The 16,304-nt window shown below is 34.2% G+C and overlaps 1 protein-coding gene across 1 annotated transcript; it reads left to right on the top strand.

Moving 5' to 3' along the window:
• LOC112098165 (sugar transporter ERD6-like 5) lies at nucleotides 1-10,485 on the top strand. The gene is given in 19 exon segments (XM_024183798.1): nucleotides 1-57; nucleotides 170-232; nucleotides 337-426; nucleotides 516-575; nucleotides 666-731; nucleotides 829-894; nucleotides 1,128-1,203; nucleotides 1,285-1,349; nucleotides 8,638-8,730; nucleotides 8,835-8,915; nucleotides 9,028-9,112; nucleotides 9,230-9,273; nucleotides 9,385-9,447; nucleotides 9,555-9,634; nucleotides 9,712-9,748; nucleotides 9,864-9,923; nucleotides 10,001-10,115; nucleotides 10,357-10,442; nucleotides 10,444-10,485. Coding segments are annotated over 19 exon segments (1,329 nt in total).
• Nucleotides 10,486-16,304: the final 5,819 nt, after the last annotated feature.

The raw sequence follows: 16,304 nt of genomic DNA, 5'->3' as shown, positions 1-16,304 counted from the left end.
ATGGTTTTCTTCAGTACATTTGTTGCAGTTTGTGGCTCTTTCGAGTTTGGATCGTGTGTAAGCACTCATTCAATGATATCTTCGCGGAATGAATTTATCTGACTGTTTTATGCTTGAAAGGAAGATTATAGTATCCTGAAATAAACGTTAAAATAAAAATGTTTTCCGGGTGGGTTATTCATCACCAGCCCAGTTTGGCATTATGGCTGACCTTAAAGAGTCTTATGCAGAGGTAATTAACTTTGAATTCAATCTTTCTAAATTCTATAAATGATCGAAGTACTTATAAGTACGGCTATGTAGTTTGACCGTGGGGAAACATTTTGTGTTTTCTAGTACTCACTCTTTGGATCTATATTGACTATTGGAGCCATCATTGGTGCAATCACAAGTGGACGCATTGCTGATTGGGTTGCCAGGAAAGGGGTGGGGAAAAAGCCATTATCGCGTTACATTTCTTTGAATCTTCGCCTATTACAGACCCTTTAGTATTGGTGGCCTTGTTGTGGTTGCAGGCTATGAGGATTGCATCAGTTATATGCATAGTGGGATGGCTAACAATCTCTGTATCTTCAGTATGTTGCGTAAATTAATATGTGTGTGTGTGTGTGCAAGTGTGCATAGCTAATGTATATATGACCATCTAATTCTATGTCTATCAATAGGCTGCTCCCCTGCTGGATTTTGGGAGATTTTTAGCAGGATGTGGAATTGGAGTTATGTCTTATGTGGTATGCTAGTTTTCTTTTATTTGACCTTTGTTTTTAACTAACAATATGCAAATTAGGAATTCACAAACACCTTCTACTGCACTCTCTGAACACATAGGTCCCGGTTTATATCGCTGAGATAACTCCGAAAAACCTCAGGGCAGCTCTGGCAACAGTAAATCAGGTACTGAATTGTATGCATAAGGTCATTAGAATTCAGTTTATTTTCGGAAGTTAGCGTCTAAAGTGTTTGATCGAACTATTTTACACTTGCAAACTTTCTGTCTGTCTTTTCGCACTTTACAAGTTAGTGGTTTCATTTTCTACCAGCTGTAGATTAATCTGAATCTCAAACTGATAGATCTTTGTTCCCTTTGTTGTTATTTAGACTCTGATTGCATGTTATCTCCTCTTCAGCTCTTCATTGTCACAGGGGCGCTTTTTGCCTATGTAATTGGTGCATTGATGTCTTGGAGGATACTGGCTCTAACCGGTATTGTTTATCAGAATCACATTAATATTTTCTATGGCAAATAATTGCCAACAAGGATTATTGAAGTGGGGTTCCTTGCAGGAATTGTCCCTTGTTTGGTTATGTTAGTAGGACTCTTTTTCATTCCTGAGTCTCCCAGATGGCTGGTAAGCTCAAGCTTATCAATACTTACTGCAATTTATTTTCCTGGAATTTGAAGATAATCAAAATTCTCAGAAAAAAATTGATTCTTATGCTGCAGGCAATGATTGGTAAAAATCAGGAATTTGAAGTTGCCCTAAGCATGGTTCGCGGACCTAATGTTGATGTGTCCAGAGAACTGAATGAAATTCTAGTACTTGCTTAATTCCAATTTACCAATTTTATTCGTCCACTGTATTCCGTTTCGACAGAGCAAACGAATTACTCTCATCTTGCAGGAATCCTTGGCACTTATTAATCAACTTCCCCGAGTTAATATACTAGACTTGTTCAACCGGAGGAACATCCACTTTGTCAATGTAAGCATTGGTAATTAATTTATTTCCAGCTTTAACATTTTTCATGATCATGATCTTCAAGTGGTCTCATACTTGAGTATTTGCAATCAGGTTGGAGTTGGATTAATGGTGTTTCAACAAGCAGTTGGAATCAATGGTTAACATATACTATGCTGCTCAAATTTTTAAGTCCGCAGGTAAATCCCCAAAGTCTATTGTCCTCCCGTCTAATTTTGGAGGCACATCAGTCATAAACTTTTGTTAAAGACATTCTAGAACCCTTAAAGTTTCTGCTATGTTTCTGTTGATTAAATGTCACAAAACCTCAATCCAAAACAGGCATTTTCTTATTTATTTATTTATTCTTATACTAATTGGTAGAGTTACTCTTTTCTGAACCCAGGAGTTTATCCCAACCTTGGAAGCATTCTATATGCTTCTCTGCAGGTTGTTCTCATAGCATTCGGCGCAACCTTGATGGATAAAGCTGGAAGAAGACCCCTTTTAATGGTAATTAATCACGTTTAATTTTCATCATTACTCGAAATAGGGTTTGTTCTTACACAACCAATAATTCAATCCCATGTTCTGTTTTAAACATTTTCAGATTTCTATAGTTGGCCTATTGCTTGGCAATCTCTTAACTGGAATGTCCTTCCTTTTGAAGGTAATTAATCATCACTAATTAAACCTAAACACATTAATTATTCATATTTAAGTCCATCTATATAGCTCCTAATTTGATTTTTTTATTTTTTATTTTTCATCAGGATCACCATTTGGCTCCCCATGCTGTTCCAATCCTTGCAGTCGTTAGGTTAGAGTCATGGTAACCTCAATTTTTAATTTTTAATTTTATTTTCTGATGATAAGTTATACCTGTCAGAATATGTGCATTTACATTACTCTCTTGCAACTTCTTCAGGTTTACATTGCCTTCTATTCAATCGGGATGGGACCAATTCCTTGGGTTATAATGTTCGAGGTAAGTAATATTATACCGAATTTGTAAAGCTAGTCGAAAAATTTAAATAAACTATAATTACCGTGCTTCAGCTTAATTTTTAAAGCACGACATTAAACAGTTAACCGGCCAGTAACTCCAACATTTTTTTGACAAAAAAATGTTTACTAATCATCCGTTCATTTATACTTGACATATAGTAATTTGGGATCTAATTCAAATTATTTTTCTGGCAGATTTTCCCACTCAATATAAAGGGTCCAGGTGGGAGCCTAGTGACTCTAGTGAACTGGATTGGTTCATGGGCCATTTCCTACTCTTTCATCCTTCTTATGACTTGGAGCTCATGTGGTAAGTCTTCTTTGTACATGCAAAATTGAAATTGAAGCAATTTAGCGGTAATACGTACACCCATTTGGCCATTTCCATAAGTTTGGGTTTTTTTCAGGTGTTTTTTTTCTTGTATGCTGGGTTGTCTGCAATATCAATGCTATTCAGCATCAAGTTTGTACCTGAAACAAAAGGCAGAACATTGGAAGAGGTTCAAGCATCCGTGAGCTAACAATAAATTGAATTTGTACATACAGTCTTGTAAAAAAGAGATAGAATATTCCTACTGTCTTCATATCTCCATTAAATCGAAGTTTGTGCTATTTGTACTCCAATAGGGTCATGTAATTAGGAGGGCTGTTTCCTTTTAACAAAGTTATGGCAAAATTTTAACCGGCCAGGTACATTTTTATTGTCATATAACAATACCGTGACATTTTATATAATTACTGTTAGCTGGGGGTCGATTTAATTAATTTGAAAAAGCAGCTACTCCTTTTCTCTTTAATTTCTTTCTTTTTGTTAAAATGAAATGATCTTACCAAAATAATATTCAAAATGAAAATTTACTAAACACCATATGAAACTTGTAGTTGCTCGTATGATTTTACCAAAATAATATTCACTTTTAACCATTCCTACAAGTAATTGATAGGAAACTTTGTTTGCAAGATGGGTTGAACTGAAAGCGTGAACATTAACGAGAATTTTGATAGGAAACTTTGTTTGCAAGCTCTTTTAGTCACTGTTTGTATATTAATATTGTTGAGCTCTGGCCTGGGGTCCGTCTGGTTGGTACCCAACTTCAATTATTTTGATGTACCAATGAATCCCAACCCAGCAGGTCTTGTCAACAAGTAACCAAGTAAAAACTAATGAAGTAACTCAGCTGGTCTTGTGAAAAGGGTGTATAAAGTAAAAATTAATTATTTAATTTTGATGTATGAGCGTTCATAGTAATTTTAAGTATTTAAAGTAATCTTGAGAGTGCAAATACAAATAGAGTGAAACAATGATTTATGATAATAAAGTCTGTATTTGTAATTATACAAGTAAAAAATTCAAGTGTTCTAAATTTTGTCATTCTCACCTTTTTTTTTTTTTACTTTTACGAAAAAGTAATTCAGTTTTCACATCATAAAATAAAAATTTATGCTTGCTTTAATTAGGGTAATGGAATAGTAACTTCTTGAACCACACAATAGATTTTTTGGGATACGTCTACAATTCTTGAAGTCGACATGAAAATTTTAAAACGAATTGTACAACTATTCGTCCATTTGAAATTATCAAACAATCACCATGCAAAATAACTCTTCACATTTAATTCGAAGAAACTTGAGTAAGGAGAATATATTGGCAAAATTCAAGAGGAGCTTTACCGGCCAAAAGTTTTTAGCCTAATCCAATTATAATGACTAAATTCTGAAACCCCAAGAGATGAGCTAAAAAAAGCAATCAAAGAAAACGAGCGTTAAGCGTACAACAAATGGTATTAGGGATTTATTAATTTGTCTACAATAATAATATAGGTTATGAATGTTTTAGTACTAAAAAATAATTTTTAAAAATGGGTTTCTTAATATATTCAAATAGCACTATCTATTTCTTAAATTAAGAGTGTTCACAATAACAATTTATTAAATAGCCTCACCCTTTACTTAATTTGGAATTAAGAGAAATTTTGAAACAAGGAAAGGTAGTAAAACATTCCTAGCTAATTATTAGATAATAAAGATCATTATTATTATATATATATATATATATATATATTTTGTGTTGTTCTCATGAGCTATATGATAAAGTAGCTGATCTTAACTTTTTCTAACACCCAACAGCATTTCAATTTCTATCATTCAAACCTAATTCAGTTTGAACTTGACTTTTACTTGGATGATCATACATACCAATTATGGTAGCTCTTTGGGGACCACGCTAATTTTCATCATTTTCCTAGTATCTTGTTGATTTCATTTAAGAAAAAAGTTAATGAATTTTGCATACTTTGTAGTGTTATTTAATTGTGTAAAAAAATTATTTTAACATAGTTTGTATCACTTTAATAAAAAATCATATTTTACCTTCAATAAATTACTAGTTAATGGCTTTATACTAACGGTGAGTTAACATAAGGATATTTTAAGTTATTGTTTAAAAAATAAAGATGAAATGAGCTATTGCATTAAATTTTAAGGATGAAAAGAACTTTTTCCCGGCTAAAAATTCTCTTTGAGTTTTAATTATACACCATGAGAAAAACAATGGTCTTGGCATGATTTCATTTGTGTGAACATTAACACTTCCAGCATTTCGCATATGCTTCCCAAGATGTCACGTCAACTAGTTGGTAAAGATGCTACTAGATGGTGGCAGAGTCCTAATAATGTATTAATGCGGTAATTGCTGAACTAGTATTAGTACTTTTCAGTATTACTAATTTTTGAAAAACCCACTTAAATATCCCACATTCTGATTTGTGTTGAGCCTTAAAAAAAAAAAAAAAACTCAAAGCCCCCACTCTTTCTTCTCCGATCGGTCTCTGTTTTGTAACTGCAGTTGCTCAGAAATAGAAGAAGGTTCACTAATAACAAGCTCATTGATTTCAAACAGTGGAGCCTCAATCACAAGCTATGATAGCAATGACCAGCTGCAAAATGATAAGCGATATTCACCTGATCCTGTAACCCTTAGAGTCATCTTCAGCAGCTTAGTTGCCGCCTGCGGCTCCTACGTTTATGGCCATGCAGTAAGTGTATATAACTACATATATATAATTATATAGATATCAATCTCCAATATTAGAGAATTTTGATTTTCAACATTTGAATTAAATAGTTTATGGGTATATATGCAAAGCCGATATATATTATGGTTGTGATTGGTCAAATATGTTTTGAAGGATTTTGATTGACACGACTTAAAAATGTTTGATTTACTCTCAAGTATAAGAGTGCCTAGTTATAATATATCTCGGTGAGTCCAAGGTCGATCCATAGAGAAAAGATTTAATTTGTTTATTTTATTTTATCTAAATTTTGAAAATAAAACTTAAATATAAACAACTTAATTTAAATAAAACTATGAAATTGAATTAGTTAGGGTTGTGTTCTTGTGGATTCACTCTTAGTAGTAAACAAAACTTAATAAATTCTTTTTGCCATTTTTTTAGATTTATTCCCCAAAAGATTGATTATATAAATTATTATTATTTTCCCTTTAATTTTATGATGGATTAAGTATTCATTGTGACAAAATTAAATTTGTCTACAATAAGTTAAAATACCATTTTACCATACCTTATATTAAGATAAAAAGAATTTATTGTGCCAAACTCCCTTATTTGTCTACAATAAATCAAAAAAATGGCAAGAGAATAACAATTATGATTGTTCAACTTAGAAAGGAAAATTATGATAGTAGCAATGTGTGTGTGTAACATAAAAATTCAACTTAGAAAGGAAAAAGAAACATAATTAATCTTCGATTTTGCAGATTTTGCTCGATGATTTAGGCAATGAAGATTCGACACGACGGCGATAGAGAAGCACCAGTAGAGCACAGCAAACCAGTCCTCGAATTCATGCGACAAAGGCAATGCAGATGATGGGTGCACGCAGAAGCATCATGCGACAAAGCCCTGTTGATGGATTCGTTGCCAAAATCGAAAAGCAATGCCCTTCAATGTAAAGTGGTGGAAAATAGAAAAAGGAGCTCCATGCTTTTTAATACAATTTTTTTCTTTTTCTCTTACGCTTTATGCATACCTGCACAAACCCGATCGCCTCACGAATTTGGTTGCACAAACCCGATCCCCTCGCGAGTTTGGTTAATGTAGGTTTCACCGTATAATTTCCATCATATTCCTGGTATCTCTCTAGCTCTTAATAATAAAAATAAGGGAAAATAACACCCACACCTTCAAGATTTAAATTTGAGAAAATAGTTATGTAAATATCCAAGTTTTTAATAAAGGATATTAAAATCAATCTCCTTTTGACTATAATGCTCTTAAGTTCCATTAACTCAAAAAAATTGACTCTAATATTTTATAATAAATGACATAATATTAAAATAAATATATAAAAATATATTTTTTCAATATTATATAAAATAACTTAATATTATTAATACATGAGATAAATTTGATTAATTATAAGATCATTTAACCAAAAGATTTATTTAAAACTTATTATAATAAACAATAATATATTATTAAAATAAATATAATAATTTACATTTTTAAAATTATTTTATATATTAAAAATATTCTAACATTATTAGTGTACAATATTCTTATTCGTCTTCAGTACTTTTGGGAAAGTACTTTTTAGCAGAAATATCTACTAGTTTTTTTTTTTTTTAATGTTGGAGTCATTGAATGTTTATCTACTTAAGTGGAACACAAATTCATTAATCATCAATTATCAGAAATCAGAATATCATTTTCTTCAGCTCCAAATTTTTCTTCCATAATTCCCATGAAAATGGAGGGCACGTGATCATTTTAGTTGAGCCAATTTTTGAACACTACCTGATGGAGACGTGTGAGCTTTCCTTTGCCAAGCCTAGATTATCCTTAAAGAAACTATCCCAGAAATATTGAATAAAAGAAAATTATTTTCATACCATCTTTATTTTGTTATATTTATTTATTTTGATACGTTCTTTACACCACTTTTATTTTTAAATTTATATCAATCAACCACTTCGATACTAAAAATAATCATTTTACCCCTATATGAATTAAAAAATTATTTTATTTTTTAAAAATTTAAAAAATAAAAAATATAATTATAAAATATCCCTAAATTCAATAAAACAAAGAAATCTCAAAATCTAAGGTGATAATTTTAAATGAAATTATAATCATAAAAAATCAACATCTTGTAATTATAATTTTATTTAATTTTTGTAATTAAATTAATTATAGAGAAGTTTACAAAAGCTCCTTATGATTTTTGTAAACTTATCTATAATTAATATTAAGAAACTTCCCTATGCAAATTAAATGAAATTATAATTACAAAAACTTACCATGATAATTTTTTAAATGAATTTATAATTATAAAAATTTTACATATTAGATTTTAGATTTATTTATTTTATTAAATTTACTGATTTTTTAATTATAATTTTTTTATTTTATAAAATTTTATGGAATAAAATTACGGGACTACTTCACTTGAGTAAATTACGGGGCACAAATTTTTGCAAGTGTAATAATAAGGATGACGAAAGTTGGGCCTACTTAAGGCTGGCCCTTGGGCTGAAAAAAGAAGATGAGTTGCTTTGGGTTACGGGACACATATATTTTTCCCTTTCTCCACCTTACTTCAATATTATCTAAGTAATCAAAGCACTTAATCCTATATAATGTACTGAAAAAGCTCTGTAACCAAACAGAATGCCTCAATCTCAAATGTACATTATATTAGTTGAACCAAGGAACGCCCATATAGTCAATTAAACTCGGTTGCCTTTCCCGCTCTTCATAACGACTTTAACCGAACTTTGACTTGGTCAGAATAAGTGGATCACGTGACTTGTCACGTGTGGACTTATCTGACGAAATCACAGAGTTTGGCTGCAGGAAAACGCCCCGTTTTGGCTCAATTTTTAATTCTCTAGCGTTGGATCCACTACTATTGCTTCTGCTTGCAGGCAAAAGTTGGTCAAATGAAAGAGTTTGAAGCTTCTTTACAGAGCCTTAGGGGACTGAATGTTGATATTTCTCAAGAAGCTGCTGAAATCAAAGTAATTTTTTTTTTACTCTTTATAATAACTGTTTTTTGAGCTTTCAATATTTATGTAAGTTTAATATTTTCTTAAATTTCAATTTTTTCTATTTCAATTTTCAGGATTATACAAACTTCCTTCAGCAGATATCAGGAGATGCAATTATGAACTTGTTCCAGCGGAAATATATTCATTCACTCATTGTGAGACTTACAAATTATTCATCCATTATCTTGCGTCCAGTTAAAATTTTTTATGGATGCCTTGTCTCAGTTGTCTTATTTTTATAGAAATTTATATATAAAAAAAGTTCAGGTTGGAGTTGGACTCATTGTATTCCAAAGATTTGGAGGAGTCTATGTATTTCTCTTCTACGCCGGCACTATTTTTGAGTCAGCTGGTAATCTATATTACTGACTATTTTAACATTTCATTGAATTGATGTAAACAACATAAGCAAACATGTTATTCGGATATATAAAAATACATATGCGTGTATATATGTACTTTGTAATAGGTTTTTCAAGCAGGATTGGGTCTATAACAGCAGCTATTGTCCAGGTTCATCGCTATCTCTATAATTCTAACACATAAAATGCAGACGTGCACACATGAGAATGATTATTTTATATACGTCTTAAAAATTAAGATATAATTTTCATTCTTCTGCAGATTATAACTACTACTCTTGGAGCAGTCCTCGTAGATGTGTCCGGGCGACGGCTGATGCTACTGGTCAGAAAGAAAAACACATTCTTATTTTCCTACTAAAAGAAAAAAGGTTGGTAATGTAGATTCTAATAAAGAAACTGATTCTGAATTCTACCAATTAACATATGCAGATATCTACTGTTGGTGCGTGCTTGGGTTGCATAATCACAGCATTAGCATTTGTATTTGAGGTTCATCTACGGCGATTTATATTTGAAAGCTTAGTCTTTTTGTCTTTTTCCTGATCTGTTTGTGATTCTGTTGCTTGCTTGCATAATAAGGAACTACAGAGATCTCAGGCATGTTGGTCCTCATTGGTGTAGTGGTAATTAAATCAGCTTGTTTTAATTTGTATGAATTTATTTTTGTTTGATTCTGTGACAATGAGTACCCTGAATCCTGAGATTTAATTATTGTTTGTTTTTGTCTCCGCAAATTAGGTCTATCTGGGATTTCTTCAACTTGGCGTTGGAGGAATTCCCTGGATTATAATGTCAGAGGTAAGATGTGTTTTACTTTAGTTTCTTCCTTCTTGACTGATTTAAGTTACTTTTGGTTAATAATTTTTTTTTTCCAGATATTTCCTATAAACATCAAAGGCTCAGCTGGAAGCCTTACGATTCTTGTTAGTTGGATTGGATCCTGGATTGTGTCCTACACTTTCAACTCTTTATTTGACTGGAGCTCAATAGGTGAATATACCTCCCTCGCTTTCCAATTCTTTCTCTCATTCCTACAAAGGGAATTTGGCTAGGAGTGAATTTGGTAGATGCTGTAGTTTTAACCCACAATTGCTCTCTATGAAGAAATCACTAGTTAGTAAATGCAAATTTATTATGGGTGGGTGATTTAAAAGTATCTATTTACCAAGCATTTTAGTGACTTTGCTTTCGAATTTCTTGGAGATGAAGAATTGTGTTCACACTATTTCAGGAACATTCTTCCTGTATGGTGCCATTTGTGGTCTTGGAGTTTTATTCATTTGGAAGCTGGTACCAGAGACTAAGGGTCGAACACTCAGAAGAAATTCAAGCATCAATGATGAATGGTCGCCGTTATTAAAAAAAAAAAAAAATTAACACACTGAAAAGCATATTATATCGAGGTGATTAATTTAATTTATGAAAATTTTGGATCAAGAAACAAATAGCTTTGTTATACTAAGAAAGTTTGTAAATTATAATTATTTAAGCTACAAGATTCTGTGAAATGGGTCAGTTGGATGGATAAAAAACTATTGCAACCCCAAAACGAGCTTTTGCCGGTTCGTGTGTTAATTGTTTCTGCCCAAGAAAACGAAAGTTATTCTTCCCTTCTCAAAATAATGAAGAGGAGATTCACAGATTGATCTAGATATGATTGTTATTTCTGTTAGGAAATTGGTGGGTAAAGCAGGACAGCAACTAAAATAAAATTGGAAGAAAATAAAGAACAAGTACAATAGAGGACACCAAAAATTACGTGGTTCGGCTTTTAGCCTATGTCCACGGGCGAAGACAGAAGGAAAATATTTACTAGTGAAATAAGGATTACAAGTATTATAATATTTTGGCTCACTACCCAAAACCCCAATACACCCAATCTCTCACTTACTAGACTCACAAGAGCTTTCTAATTTTAGGCTCTTAAAATCTCTCAAACTCTCTCTCCTTGTTATTCTCTCACAAATTGAATGCACAAATCGAAATGGGAGCTCTCCCCTTTTATAGCCAAAATTGGCTATTAAAATAATAATAATTTTTTTTTTCTTGTCAAAATCGTGTTCCCCATTTTCTTCTTCAAACTTCTTCTTTTTCAATTTTCTTCATTCCATATTTGCTGCTGCCAAATTCTTCTTCTTCTTGTTTGAACAAATTGTTGCTGACCATCTAGATGGCTGCTTTATACCATCTAGATGGCCACTTTATTTGACATTTCTCCCACTTGGAGATTTAATTGAGAATCAATTAATTTCCACACCATCCTTTCTACTTCGCCATAATCATGTTGTCTACGTTTCTGCTAGGCCACAAGAGGATCTACTCCAGACAAATTTATAAGTATTTATCGGCTTGGTCAAAACATCTGTTAGGTTATCTTTGGTATGGATTTTCTGCAAATCTACACTTCCATCTTCCATTACTTCACGAACGAAGTGATACTGAACTCCTATGTGCTTTGTCCTGGAATGAAAGGCTGGATTCCTTGCAATGTGCAAGGCACTCTGACTGTCACAAAACACAGGAATTTTTTGTTGTTTGTGCCCGAGCTCCTTCAATAACTTTTGTATCCAAATAGCTTCCTTACAAGCTTGTGTAGCTGCCATGTATTCTGCTTCCGTTGTAGATAAAGCCACAACAGTCTGCAGTTTCGAAATCTAGCTTACAGCTGCTCCCGCAAGTGTAAACACATAGCCAGTAGTGGATTTTCTTTTATTAAGGTCTCCTGCAAAATCTGAATTTACATAGCCCCTGACAGTAAACTCCGATCCTCCATAAAATAATGCAACATCTGAGGTTCCTCTGATGTATCTCAGAATCCTCTTCACAGTTATCCAATGCTCTCCACCAGGATTCGCCATGTATCGACTGACTGCTCCCACTGCTTGTGCAATGTCCGGTCTTGTACATATCATAGAGAACATTAAACTTCCCACTACTAATGCATACGGTACTCGAGACATCTCCTTCCTCTCTGCTTCATTGCTATGATACATACTTGAGGATAATTTGAAATTAACAGGAAGTGGGGTAGAAATTGACTTACAATCTTGCATGTTGAAGCGCCGCAAGATTTTCTTCAAGTAATTCTTTTGTGAAAGCCAAATCTTCATATTATTTCTGTCTCGGTGAATTTGCATCCCTAGAATCTTGTTTGCTGGTCCCAAGTCCTTCATTTCAAACTCCCTAGCCAACTGTGCCTTCAATTCTTGGATTCGATCTTTGTTGGGACCTGCTACCAACATGTCATGACTACTTTGACTGTTGTGAGTCGAACCACCGGAGAAAATATCTCGTTGAAGTCAATACCTTCTTTCTGAGCATATCCTTTCACCACCAATCTCGCACGATACCGCTCCACTTGGTCATTGCCATCACTTTTGATCTTGTAGACCCATTTGTTTCCAATGGCTTTTCTTCCACGTGGTAATGGTACAAGTTCCCATGTCTTGTTCTTGTGTATAGCTTCAATTTCTTCCTGCATTGCTGTCATCCACAAAGTAACATCTGAGCTTTCTAAAGCTTCATGGAAAGTTGATGGCTCTCCATCCTCTGTTAGAAGACAGTACGCAATGTTGATCTCTGTAACATACTCCGAGTGCCACGTTGGCGGTCATCTCTCACGAGTTGACCGACGAACTTCTGGAGCCTCAGACTCGACTGGTTCTTGTTCCTCGTGCTCTGGTGCTGCTTTAGGAGAATCTGAATCTTCTATATTATTTTCCACATATATTGGCACAGTCTCTGACTTTTCTTTTACAGTGCTATCATCCTCATCTTTCATTTGCAGTTGATCTTCTACAAAAATAACATCTCTGCTGATGACGATTTTGTGGGCAGTGGGGTCCCACAGACGATACCCCTTTACTCCATCAGCATATCCCAAGAAGATACATCTTCTAGATTTTGGATCCAGCTTTGTTCTTTCTTGGGCATTGTAAATCACGTACACAGGACATCTAAATGCATGTAGGTAGAAATAATCAGCTGGCTTTCCAGTCCACGTCTCCATCGCTGTCTTCAGCCCAATAGCTGTAGATGGCGACCGATTTACTATATAACAGACAGTTTTGGCTGCTTCTGCCCAGAATGAATTGGGTAGACCAGCAGTTTTCAACATAGCTCTTATTCTTTCTGTAAGAGTTCTGTTCATCCGCTCCGCTACTCCATTTTGTTGAGGAGTGTATGTCACCGTGAACTGCCTCTGAATACCTTCTTGCTTACAGAAACCAAGAAACTCGCCGTCTGTATACTCTCCACCATTATTCGTCCTCAAGCACTTGATCTTTTTACCAGATTCAAGTTCCACCCGTGCTTTGTATTCTTTAAACACTGAAAATACATATGACTTTTTCTTAATTGGATACACCTAACATCTTCTGGAGTAATCATCAATGAAAGTCACCATGTACTTTGCACCTCCCATGGATATATCCGGTGATTCCCAAACATCAGAATGAATCAAGTCTAGAATGCATTTACTTCTAGCAATAGATCTACTGAATTTTAATCGATGCTGTTTACTTGTAACACAATGCTCGCAAAATGGTAAACTTACCAATTTGAGCCCCGGAAGCAATTTTCGCTCAGAGAAAATCTTCAAGCCTTGTTCTGACATGTGGCCAAGTTTGAGATGCCACATCATCGTTGATTCTTCTCCATTTGACGCGACACACGCATCAGCCTCCTGTAGTATTTCTCCTTTAAGCATGAATAAATTAGCACCGATCTTTTCTGCCCTCATCAATATAAGCGCTCCTTTAACAATCTTCATAATTCCATTCTCCACATGAGTTTTGTACCCATGACTATCTATTTGTCCCAAAGACAATAAATTTTTCTTCAGGCTGTTGATATGTCGTGCCTCTCCAATTGTGCGAATTGTACCATCAAACATTTTTATTTTGATAGTACCAATACCAGCGATCTCCAAGACATGATCGTTACCCATATATACAGATCCTCCTGAGATAGGTTCATATGTGTAGAACCATTCTCTCCTAGAGATCATATGCCAGGTAGCTCCTGAGTCTATAAGCCAGACATCAGAAAGTCATTTTCTGTCTTCTGAAACAGTTGTTGCCTCGCTGTAGAAAATTTCGCCATCATCCGAGGTACTTGCTATACAACCCTGAGCATTTGATGACTCAGGTTCTTTGCCCTATTTTCTCTTCTGGTTACTCCAACAGTCTTTCTTGACGTGCCCTTTCTTGCCACAGTTGTAGCATTTAACATTCTTCTTACTTCTGGATTTTGATCTACCATAATTTTGACTCCCACTAGGGCCACGTTCCGTTGATCTCCCTCTCGTCACTGATAGTGCCTCCGCTTGCTGCGATCTTGCTTGTCTGTTTTTCTTATTTTTCCGCCTGCTCTCCTAATTTAATACGGAGGCTGCAATATCATCGAAAACTAGATGTCCATTGGATTGTTGTTCGTTAGGTTGATGATGATCATACGAATCTGGTAGACTTTGAAGTAGAAGCTCTGCACGTTCATTTTCCTCTATATTATGACCCAACGTTGTGAGTTGTGAAAATATAGTCTTCAAGGTGTTGATGTGGTCGGTCACCATTGTAGATTCCGCCATTTGAAGAGTATAGAGTTTCCTCTTCAAGAAGATAATACTCCATCTGCAAGTACCAAGTGTAGATCAGAAATGGCGTTGCCATCTATCTCGTTCCACTTGTCATCTGTTATCTCCATGGGCCTTTCTCTAAATGCTGCTAAGCAATTATTTTTCCTCAATACAACTTTCATCATCATTTTCCACAACGAAAAATGATTTTCGTTAAATTTCTCAATTTCATACTTTGCCGCCATTTTGCTGATAAATACTGCACACAAGCTAGTATACCACCTTAAATAGTTGTAAGTATGTGTGAGAATGCACACCAGGAAAGTTATCAGGAAAGACTGGAGGGGTCACAATGGTCTCACTTAAAACCCAAACTCCTTAAACTCTTATCGCCTTTGTGACAGAACTTTCCTAGACATGTACAAAATCACACAGTTGCTTTACTCACACTACTATTCCCTGCTTTGCACCGTAAAATTCTTGGATCGTTCCCACCGTTTCACGTGAGTAGTACCATATACGTGAATAATACCGTATACGTGAATAGTACCCCTTACGTGAACAGTACCCGACTCCAAAAATACAACCAATAGCTCTGATACCACTCTTAGGAAATTGGTGGGTGAAGCAAGATAGCAGCTAAAATAAAATTGGAAGAAAATAAAGAACAAGCACAATAGAGGACACCAGAAATTACGTGGTTCGGCTTTTAGCCTACGTCCACGGGCGAAGACAGAAGGAAAATATTTACTAGTGAAATAAGGATTACAAGTATTATAATATTTTAGCTCACTACCCAAAACCCCAATATACCCAATCTCTCACTCACTGGACTCACAAGAGCTTTATAATTTTAGGCTCTTAAAATCTCTCAAACTCTCTCTCCTTGTTATTCTCTCACAAATTGAATGCACAAATCGAAATGGGAGCTCTCCCCTTTTATAGCCAAAAATGGCTATTAAAATAATAATAATTTTTTTTTTCTTGTTAAAATTGTGTTCCCCATTTTCTTCTTCAAACTTCTTCTTTTTCAATTTTCTTCATTCCATATTTGCTGCTGCCAAATTCTTCTTCTTGTTGTTTGAACAAATTGTTGCTGACCATCTAGATGGCCACTTTATTTGACAATTTTCTCATTTTGTATTTGTACGATTGATTTATTAGGGTTGAGTATTTAATTTTATTCATTGGAGTTGAGTATTTAATTTATTCCCTATTGTCCTTGAAATTGAATTTTTTTCCAGAGATTGCAAAACACCAAGTACTGATAAAATGCTATACATTTGCTGGAAATAGAAACTGAATGGATTAAACATAGAAAATAAGAGATCTGATTTTTTCCTTTTTTAAAGGCTTGATGGGGATGAAAAACCTCATTTATAAAACAACTCTTGCAGCCTGTTATTATTACTCGAACTTGAGCGATCACAAATGCAAAAGTATTCACAGCTAACCGAGCTTGAGGGGCGTAACTCAAATCAAAATATTTCAGCATGCAATAATAACAAGTGTTTTCATAATTGATTTGACAAAGGGTGACCTTCTAACACAAATTATGGTCCATGAAATAATCTGTGTTTTGATTTTCGAACGACAGAAAATTG

The sequence above is a fragment of the Citrus clementina genome, unplaced genomic scaffold (assembly GCF_000493195.1).
Source record: "Citrus clementina cultivar Clemenules unplaced genomic scaffold, Citrus_clementina_v1.0 scaffold_5, whole genome shotgun sequence".
NCBI lineage: Eukaryota > Viridiplantae > Streptophyta > Magnoliopsida > Sapindales > Rutaceae > Citrus > Citrus x clementina.
This window is presented reverse-complemented; position numbering and strand designations above follow the sequence as displayed.